Here is an 11,285-nt window from a genome sequence, read left to right on the forward strand (position 1 = left end):
TAATGTCTAATCAACATTACCAAAAACTTGTATTTTGTGTGAATTGCTCAATGATAGGTGGCAAAACACCCTACATGTTGAAAGGAAACAAGATTTCCAGGAAAGTGTCTTTTTCGTGTTTATGAGCGTAATAAGCACCAAAACACTGAAAAGCATGAAAAGCACCTTATGTGAGAAAACAAATCATTACCAAAAACGTCTCTTTTCAGAGTGTTTGAGCTGTTTACGTACCAAAACGCTAAAACGTATGCAAAACACCTTTTATGAAGAAACAAAGATTACTCAAAAGAAATATCTTGAGTGTTTCGGATCTTCTTAGATACGTTCCATACATTTTGGCTTAGGAAAACGCCAAAATGTATAGAGAAACATTCAAAAAAGTTTTTTTTTATAATAATTTATGTTTCTTTTATATAATGTGATATTCATACATTTTTTTTTTTCTGGTTTGGTACCTAAGAAGCTCAAAAACAATCATAATACACGTTTCTCGTAAAGTTCTTTCGTTTCCCCTTATAAACTATTTTCCATGCAATTCAGCGTTTTTGTACGTAAAAAGCTGAAAAAATACAAGTTTTTTGCTAAAGTTATTTTGTTTTTCCATAAAGCATTTGCATGCGTTTTATTATTTTACGACGTAAGTAGCTCAAAAACTCTCAGATGTTTTATTAATGTTTGTTTTACGTTTGTTTGTTTTTTTAGCATTTTTGTGCCTAGCACGCTCACAAATACACAAAAGACCCGTTTCTTGAAATCTCGTTTCCTATCCCGATATAAGGTACTTTCCGTACATTTTGGCGTTTTGGTATCTAACAATGTGAAAAATAACTCAAAATACCAATTTTTGGTTATCTTATTATGTTTATCTATCTATACGAGTATGTATATATATATATATATATATATATATATATATATATATATATATATATATATATATATATATATATATATATATATATATATATATATATATATATATATATATATATATATATATATATATATGCATACTTTTTCTCGTTTTGGTACCAAAGAAGCTCAAAAACAGTAAAAACACACGTTTTTTGTAATATCTTTTCGTTACCAGATATAGGGTAATTTACATACATTTTGGCGTTTTCTACGTATTGGGTTGAAAAGCACTAAAAACACGTTTCTTTTGTAATTTTTTACTATTCCTCTATACGTTTTTTTTTTTTTTGCGTGCATTTTAGCGTTTTGGTACATACCTCAAAATACACTGAAAAGAGATGTATGTAGTTATATTATTTTGTTTACTCATACAGGATGCTTACATACATTTTAGGGTTTTGGTGCTTAGCACGCTCATAAACACTCAAAAAGACATATTGCCTAACAATATGAAATATAGTCGAGATACATGTTTTCGATAATGCTTTTTGTGTTTCTCCATATAGAGTGTTATTCATGCACTTTAACATTTTGGTACCTAAGAACCTCAAAATACTCATAATAGAAGTTTCTCATGAAGTCTTTTTGTTTCCTTATATAGGAATGGATGCAAAACTCTTTATATTCAGGAACGAAGCAACATTACAAGAAATGTATTTTTTTTTGTGTGTGTTTTTGTGCATGTTAGGCACGAAAGTGCTAAAAGGAATGGAATACACCTTATATGGAAAAACAAAACAACATTACTAATATTGTACATTTTGAGTCTGTTTTCAGCTATTTAGGTAACAAAACGATAAAAGGCATGAAAACAAAAAAAAACTAGAAACATTACCATTACCAAAAAAAAAAAAAAAAAATTTAGTGTCTTTTCAGCATATTAGGTCAATATGCATGCAATGTACAATGCAATAGGGATTGGAAAAGGCATAACGAGAAACTTGTATTGAGTGTTTTTTTTCAGATTTGCATGAGTAGGACTCTTTAAAGAGAGAAACAGAACAACATTATAAAAAACGTGTATTTTAAGTGCATTTCATATTTTGAAGTGACAAAACGCCAAAATGCATGCAAAGCGTCCTATATTTGGCAAAGGTAACGATATTTTAAGAAACGTCTTTTTAGTGTTTATGAAAACAAAAGAACATTACCAAAAACGTGTCTTTTCATTGTTTATAAAGTTACGTACTAAAACGCTAAAACGTATGTAATAAAAAAAAATGTATACATTTACCCCGCAAAAAAAAAAAAAAAAAAATCGTGTATATCAAGTGTTTTTGAGTTTCATACGTAGAAAAATGCCAAGATCATGAAATTACCCTATATGGAAACAAAAAGACATTACGAGAAAAGTGTATTATGAGTATTTTTGAGCTTTTTTTTTTTACCAAAAACGCGTAAAAAAACATGAAAACCACTCTATATGGAGAAAAATAACAACGAAAAATTGTGTGTTTTTCACATTGTTAGTTACCAAAACGCCAAAATGTATGCAAAGAACTCTATATGGAAAAAGAAACGAGAATTACAGAAACGTGTCTTTTGAGTTTTTATGAGCGTGCTAGGTACGAAAACACACACACCAAAAAAAGCATGGAAAGCACCCTAAAAGGAAAATCAAAATACCATTACAAAAAAAAAAAAAAAAAATGTACCTTTGAGCTTTTCACCTACCAAAATCCAAAATCATATGCAAAAGACCTTTCATGGAGAAACATGATAACATTACAAAAAAAAAAAAACTATTTTGAGTGTCTTTGAGCTTTTTACATAGAAAAACGCCAAAATGCATGCAATGCAAAGTATTTCCTATGAAGAATCGAAATGACATTACGAGGAAAGAGCATTATGAATGTTCTTGATTTCCTTAGGTACGAAGACGCGAAAACGCTTTAATACACTCTATATGAGGAAAGAAAAAGAAATACTTTCAGAAACGTGTTGTTAATGTCTAATCAACATTACCAAAAACTTGTATTTTGTGTGAATTGCTCAATGATAGGTGGCAAAACACCCTACATGTTGAAAGGAAACAAGATTTCCAGGAAAGTGTCTTTTTCGTGTTTATGAGCGTAATAAGCACCAAAACACTGAAAAGCATGAAAAGCACCTTATGTGAGAAAACAAATCATTACCAAAAACGTCTCTTTTCAGAGTGTTTGAGCTGTTTACGTACCAAAACGCTAAAACGTATGCAAAACACCTTTTATGAAGAAACAAAGATTACTCAAAAGAAATATCTTGAGTGTTTCGGATCTTCTTAGATACGTTCCATACATTTTGGCTTAGGAAAACGCCAAAATGTATAGAGAAACGAAAATACACTACGAGAAACATGTATTATGAGTTTTTTTTAACTTCTTAGTAATCAAAACGCTAAAACGTATAAATAGCTCTCTATATGGAGGAACAGAATATTACCAAAAACGTGAATTTTAAGTGTTTCCACGTTATTAGGTGCAAAAAAGCCAAAATGCATGCAAATTCTACTATATGGGAAAAAAAAGACATTGCAAGAAACTTGTCTTTTGAGAGTTTTTGAGAGTCTTAGGCACAAAAAGCTAAAAAAGCATGGAATTTTTTCGTGTATAGGTATACAAAACAATATTACGAAAAATAATGTTTTTTCACTGTTTTTTAAACTCTTATGTAACAAAACGCTAAATGGCATACAAAACACACTTAATGGAGAAATACAATAACATTATCAAAAATAATTATTTTTTAGAGTTTTTAACTTATTACGCACAAAATCGCTAAAATGCATGCGAAGTACCCTATATGGGGAAACGAAAAGACATTACGAGAAACAAGTATTACTCGTATGAGAGTTTTTGAGCTTCTTAGGTAACAAAACGCTAAAAGACATGAATAGTTTACTATACTGAGAAACATAACCACATTAACCAAAACGTGTATTTTGAGTATATTTAACGTTGTTAGGTATAAAAATGCAAAAAAATACATGCAAAGCACCTTCTATCGGGAAAGGAAACTAGATTTCAAGAAACTAGTCTTTTGAGTGTTAATGAGCGTGTAAGGTACCAAAACGCTAAATAGTATCTAAAGCACCCTATATGAAAAAAAAAAAAGTGATTTTTCAGTGTTTTGAACTACTCACGTACCAAACCATATGCATGCAAAACACCTTATATGGAGTAAGACAATAAACAGGTATTTTGTGTGCTTTTAAGCTTAAGTACAAAAACGTCAAAAACGTACTTCTATATGAGAAAACGAAGACATTATAAAAAAAAAAATCGTGCATTATGAGTGTTTCTGATCTTCCTAGGTGCTAAAACACGAAAACGCTTGAGTCTATATGTAGGGAAAAAAAAAGGAAAACAGAACATCATAAGAACCGTGTATTTTAAATGTATTTCACTCTGTTAGATACTAAAATGCCAAAATGCATGCAAAACATCTTATATGGGGTCAAGAAACGAGATATAAAAACAAATGTATCTTTTGATATATTTTTTAAGCACTCTTTAGGGACAAGATAATAACATTACGAAAAACAAATGTTTTTAATGCAAAATGCAGGCAATGTACCTTATATGGGGAAATGAAAGGACATTACCAGATACGTGTATTATGAGTGTTTTTAAGGTAAAAACACTAAAACGCATGAATAGCATTCTATATGAAGAAACATTATAACATTAATAAAAAGGTTTATTTCAGCGTACTTCACATCTTTGGGTACCAAAACGCCAAAACAATACCAACACGTGTCTTTTGAGTGTTTATAAACGCGTTAGGCACCAAAACGCTCTAAAGCATGGAAAACTCTCTATACAGGGAAACAAAAAAAAACAAAACAAAAAAAACGGTTTTTCTGAGTGTTTTGAGCTACTTCCGTACTAATACGCTAAAATTCCTGTAAAAACTCATTTTCTGGAGAAAAAGAATAACGTTACCAAAAACAATTATTAAGAGTGTTTTCATCATCAAAAATCCATGGAAAGTACCCAAAATGGGGAAACTAAAAGACATTACGAGAATTCTGCATTTCAAGTGTGTTTAAGCTTCTTAGGTATCAAAACTTTAAAAGATATGAATAGCATTCTATATGTAGATAAAGAACTTTACCAAAATGTGTATTTCGAGTATTTTCACAATACAAAATACTTTTTATGGGGAAACAATAACATCAGCAAAAATGTTTTGAATATGTTTTTTAGGTTCTTAGGTAACGTCAAAATATATACTGAAATAAATGATATAATCGGGAACGGGTATTATGAGTGTTTTTCAGCTTCTTAGATTTCAAAAGGTAAAAACGCGTGAAAGCAATTTATATGGAGAAACAAAACAATATTACCAAAATGTGTATTTTTAGTGTTTTTCATAATGTTAGGTACCAAAACGCCAAAATGCATAAAGAGCACTGCACATGGGGAAACGAAACGACATTACCAGAGACGTGTCTTTTTTAATGTTTTTGAGCGTTTTAGACATCAAAACGCTAAAATACATGGAAAGCACCCTATACTAGAATACAAAACAATATTACCAAAGGAAAAGTCTTTTGGGTGTTTAAGAGCTACTTACGTATCAAAATACTAAAATACGTGTAAAACAACCTTTATTGAAAAACAATAACATTACCAAAAATTTGTATCTTTATTTTTTAGCTTATTACGTACAGAAACGGCGAAAAAAGAACATATAAAGTACCATATATAATTAAATAAAACAACATTATCAGAGACGTTTATTATCAGTGTTTTTTGAGATTCTTATGTACCAGAATCCTAAAACGCATGAATCGCACTCAATATGAAAATACAGAATGTGGGGGAAATTTTGGGAAACGGTACAACATTTCTATTCTAGATACATGCCTTTCCGGTGTTATTTACGTTTTAGGCACCAAGATAAAAAAAAAATCAATAAACTTGTTTTCCATGCGTTTTAGCGTTTTGGTACGTAAACAGCTCAAAAACTCTGAAAAGAGACGTTTTGGTAATGTTTTGTTTTCTCACATAAGGTGCTTTTCATGCTTTTCAGTGTTTTGGTGCTTATTACGCTCATAAACACGAAAAAAGACACTTTCCTGGAAATCTCGTTTCCTTTTAACATGTAGGGTGTTTTGGCACCTATCATTGAGCAATTCACACAAAATACAAGTTTTTGGTAATGTTGATATGATTCTCCATATAGAGAGTTATGGGTTTTAGAATTTTGGTAATATAGAAGCTCAAAAGCACTAATAATATACGTTTCTTGTAATGTGTTTTCGCTTAATTTGCAAGCATTTTTGCGTTTTTTACGTAACAAGCTCAAAACAATAAAAAATATTTGTTTTTGGTAATATTGTTTCTGCATAAAGTGTATTTTCCAGGCGTTTTAGCGTTTTCGTACATTTTCTCCATAATTGGGTGTTTTTGCATACGTTTTAGTGTTTTGGTGTGTAAGCTGAGAAAAACTCGACACGTTTTTGGTAATGTTTTCTACTTACATATATGGCACTTTCCATGCTTTTTACCGTTTTGGTGTCTAAGAACCACAAAAACACGCAAAAGATACGTTTCTTGAAATGTCGTTTCGTTTTTTTTTTTTTCAATATAAACGGCTTTTTCCTATGCATTTTGTCGTTTTGGTATCTATCAATGTGAAAAACACTCAGTTTATATATTTTTTGGCAATGTTCTTCAGTTTCTAAATATAGAGTGGTAACAACACGTTTTCGCGTTTTATTACCTAATATGCTGAAGAACACTCATAATACACGTTAATAGTAATATTACTAATAGTTAATAGTTATTACCAGAGACGTGTCTTTTTTAATGTTTTTGAGCGTTTTAGACATCAAAACGCTAAAATACATGGAAAGCACCCTATACTGGAATACAAAACAATATTACCAAAAGAAAGTCTTTTTGGTGTTTAGGATCATCTTACGTATCAAAATACTAAAACAAAATTTATTGAAAAACAATAACATTACCAAAATTTTGTATCTTTATTTTTTAGCTTATTAGGTACAAAAACGGCGAAAAAAAAACATAAAATATCATATATAATTAAACAAAACAATATTATCAGAGACGTTTACCATCAGTGTTTTTGAGATTCTTATGTACCAGAATCGCACTCAATATGAAAATACAGAATGTGGGGGAAATATGGGGAAACGGTACAACATTTCTAGATACATGCCTTTCCGGTGTTATTTACGTTTTAGGCACCAAGATAAAAAAAAAAAAAAAATCAATAAACTTTTTTTTTTTTGTAATATTCTGGGTTATGAAGAGTGTCTTGCATGCGTTGTAGCGTTTTGGTACGTATCTCAAAAACACTCAAAAGACACTATTTTGTTAATGGTGTTTTATTTTACAAAATAGGGTGCTTTCCATGCTTTTTAGCGTTTTATTGCCTATTTCGCTCATAAACAATGAAACACTTCTATAAATCTGATTTCCTTTCCCCATGCATTTTGGCGTTTTGGTACCTAAGAATATGAAATACATTCAAAATAACGTTTTTGATAATGTTCTGTTTCTACATATGGAGTGACATTCATGATTCTTAGCGTTTTAGTTTTAGTCATAATACACGTTTTTTGCAAACTTTATTCGTTTCCCCATGTAGGTTACTTTGCCTGCATTTTGGCTTTTTTCTGTGTAGCAAGCTCAAAAACAATTGCAATAGTTTTTTTGTTTTTTTTGGTAATGTTACTCTGCTTCTAAAGAAATCGTTTTTTTTGGTATTTCTTTTTTTTCGGTTTTTGGTACGTAAGAAGTTTTATAAGCATTCAAAAGACACATTTTTTCCTAATGTTGTTTTCGTTTCTCATACTGAATGATTTTTATGCTGTTTTAGCGTTTTGGTGTCTAACACGCTGATAAACACTCAAAAAAACACGTTTCTGGAAGCATTTCGGCGTTTTGAACCTATCATTGTGAAAAACATATATAAACTGCTATTAAGGTTTTTTTTTTTCTAGCTTTTTCGTACCTAAAATCTCAAAACCACGTATCTTTATTGAAAAACGATAACATTACTAAAAATTTGTATCGTTATTTTTTAGCTATTTTTGAGCATTTTGATACAGGTTTCTTTTTCTATCTTTTCGTTCCCCCATATAAGGTACATTCATTTTGTTTTTGCAAGTAACAAGCTCAAAAACACTCACATATTACGTAGACAAACACCAAAATGCATGCAAAGTACCCTATATGAATATGAAAAAACTTTACGAGAAACGTGCATTATTAATTGTTTTCAACTTCTTAGGCATCAAAACGATAAAACTCATAAATAAGACTCAATATGGAGAAACATAAGAACATTACCAAGAGTGTGTATTTTGAGTACAAAAAGTGTATTTTAAGTACCAAAAAGTCAAACTGCATGCAACGCATGGGGAAAGAAAAAAGAAATTTCTAGAAACGTGTCTTTTAAATGTTTATGAGCATTCTAGGCACTAAAAAAAATGGAAAGCACTTCATATAGGAAAAAATTAAAAATATCCAAAACGTCTCTTTTTAATGTTTTTTTTTTCTTACTTATGTACCAAAACACTAAAATACCTGCAAAACACTCTTTATGGATAAGCAGCATAACTTTACTGAAAAACGTATATTTTGAGTGTTTTTGAGCTTGTTACGTAGTAAAACGCCAAAATCCATGAAAATTACCCTATAATGGAAAACAAAACGACATTACCAGAAACATGTATATACTATGAGTGTTTTTGAGGTTCTTAGGTTTGAAAAAAAATAAATATATGAATACCGCTCTATATGAAGAAAGAACAACATTACCAAAAACGTGTATTTTGAGTGTTTTTTAGAATTACCAAAAAGCGAAAATGCATGCAAAGCCATTTTGCAAAAATGAAAATGGGGAAATAAAACGGCATTATCAGAAACGTGATTTTGTGTTTTTAGCGTGTTATATACCAAAACGCTAAAACCATAGAATTCACCAAAAATATGAAGTAAAATAACATTACGGAAAGTGTCTTTTGAGTGTTTTGAAAAATCTTACGTATCAAAACGCTAAAACGCATGAAAAACATATTTCATGGACACACATAATAACTTTACCGAAAAACAAGTATTCTCAGTGTTTTTAGCTTGTTAAGTAGGAAAACTCCAAAATGCTTGTAAAGTAACCAATATGGGAAAACGAAAAAACATTAAGCGAAACATAATGATAAAACAAAAAAAAAACATTACGAGAAACATGTATTATGATTGAGTTTGAGCTCCTTGGGTACCAAAATGTAAAACGTGTTAATACCACTCTATATGGAGTAAGAAGCCAACATTACCAAACAAAAGTACCTTGAGTATTTTTGACATGCTTACATACAAAAACGCACAAGTGCGTGGAAAATACCCTATAAGGGGAAACAAAAAGACATTAAAAGAAACGTGTATGTTGAGTGTTTCTTAGATACCAGAACGTTAAAACGCATGAATAACACTCTATATGAAAAAAAAAACTGCATTTTAATGTATTTCCTATGCATGCAAAGCACCATATTTGGGAGGAAGGAAATGAGATTATCAGAAAAGTGTCTTTTCAGTGTGTATGAGCGTGCTAGGCGACAAAACGCTAAAAAAAAAGTATGGAAAGCAAACTATACGGGAAAACAAAACATTAAAAATAATGCCTTTTGAGGATATTTGAGCTACTTACGTACCAAAACACTAAAACGCATGCAAAACACCTATGATGGATGTAATAACTGCAGGATTGAGACGTAGTAAGAGATGGACTCCAGGGGTAACAATGTATTAAGGAGCGGCTACCCGCTTGCCGGCTGGAGCTGAACCATGTTTCTGAATTCCTGCTCCATTTGTGAGGTCCATGGGAGGTGGTATGGCATCATCTGCGTTAACCGTCTCGCCCTCTATGCTTACTCTTCTCCTCACATAGTCGAGATGACGTCGTACAGTCCTCCCATCTAGCAACTGCACCTTGAAAGAAACAGGACCGGATTTTTGGACAATTACGCCTGATAGCCATTTTTTCCCTGGAGAAAAGTTTACTACATAAACTAATTCTCCCACTTTAAATTCCCTATGCCGCGCTTTCTGATCATGGTAGTACTTTTGCATTTCTTGCTTCTTCATAACTCTATCCTGGACATCTGGATGCAGTAAGTCTAAACAAGTTTTTAATTTTCTTCCCACTAAAAGCTCAGCAGGGGAAACTCCTGTGGTAGTCTGAGGTGTTACTCGATACCGTAACAGAAACTTGCTAATTCTGGATTCCAATGAGCCTCCTGTTAATCTTTTAAGAGAATTTTTAAAAATTTGAACTGCCTTTTCCGCCAACCCATTGGATGCTGGATGGTAGGGAGATGTCTTTATGTGAATGATACCATTTTGTTTTAAGAAAGCTTCAAACTCTTCGCTACAAAAATTGGTACCATTATCTGTTACCACCGTGTCAGGTAGTCCTTGTGACCCGAATGTAACTTGCAACTTTTCAATAGTTATAGATGAAGTGGCTGACTGTGTAGCGTGAACATCCATCCATTTGGAATGGGCATCTATGATGACGAGGAACATCTTACCCATAAACGGCCCAGCGTAATCCAAATGTAACCTGGACCAGGGTTTTAGTGGCCACTCCCATGGCTGCAAAGGAGCGTCTGGGGGAAGATTTCTCACTTGTTGGCACTGTGAACATAGTTGTACTGTTGACTCAACATCTTTATCTATATTGGGCCACCACACATGACTACGCGCAATACCTTTCATGCGCGAGACTCCTGGATGCGTTGCATGTAGCTCAGCCAACACATTTTTTCAATAAGTCTCCACTGTAGGTGCGTAACACTACGTCGGAATACTCGAGCACCGGCTTGCACGTATCCTTCCAGCTTTCTTCATACACTTTCTGACTTATAATGGACACCGCAGCACCAGTATCCACTTCCATGGGAATAGCCACCTTGTTAACTTCTGGGTGAACAATCACAGGTGGTTCACGAGCCCCCCGCACTGTATACAAGGTGTATTCTTCCCCAGTTGTCTCACCGTCCTCCTCTTCACCCTCAATCTTGTGCATTTTCCTTTCCATGTCTGCTTTATTTCGACACATCCTTGCCAAGTGTCCCACTTTCTTACATTTAAAACAGGTAGCACGTGCAAAATGACAGCTAGGAGCCACATGCGGACCCCCACACCTGTAGCACTGTGGTCGAGGATTCGTTCGCACCCACGGTGTCTCTTGAATTTTTCTTCCTTCCCCGCGCCTCTCCTGAATCTTGTTCACTTGACTGCTGCGGTACTCCCCAGCCTGTTGTAGGTCTTCAGTGTCTTTTGCCGCAGCCTCCATAGCCAGAGCAGTTGCCTCTGCCTTCTTGAAGTCCAAATTCCCATCTGCCAACAACCTTGCTT

The 11,285-nt window shown here is 32.7% G+C and overlaps 1 protein-coding gene across 1 annotated transcript; it reads right to left on the minus strand.

Annotated features, from left to right (window-relative positions):
• Positions 1-9,671: 9,671 nt before the first annotated feature.
• Positions 9,672-10,643, minus strand: LOC135090428 (uncharacterized protein K02A2.6-like). Its single transcript, XM_063987181.1, has one exon. The coding sequence runs from the start codon at positions 10,641-10,643 to the stop codon at positions 9,672-9,674; it is 972 nt and encodes a 323-aa protein (XP_063843251.1).
• Positions 10,644-11,285: the final 642 nt, after the last annotated feature.

Source organism: Scylla paramamosain, chromosome 35 (assembly GCF_035594125.1).
Source record: "Scylla paramamosain isolate STU-SP2022 chromosome 35, ASM3559412v1, whole genome shotgun sequence".
Classification (NCBI taxonomy): Eukaryota; Metazoa; Arthropoda; class Malacostraca; order Decapoda; family Portunidae; genus Scylla; species Scylla paramamosain.

Excerpts from the sequence above, each read along its gene's own strand:
- LOC135090428 (XM_063987181.1), bottom strand. The coding sequence starts at position 10,643 with ATGAAAGGTATTGCGCGTAGTCATGTGTGGTGGCCCAATATAGATAAA.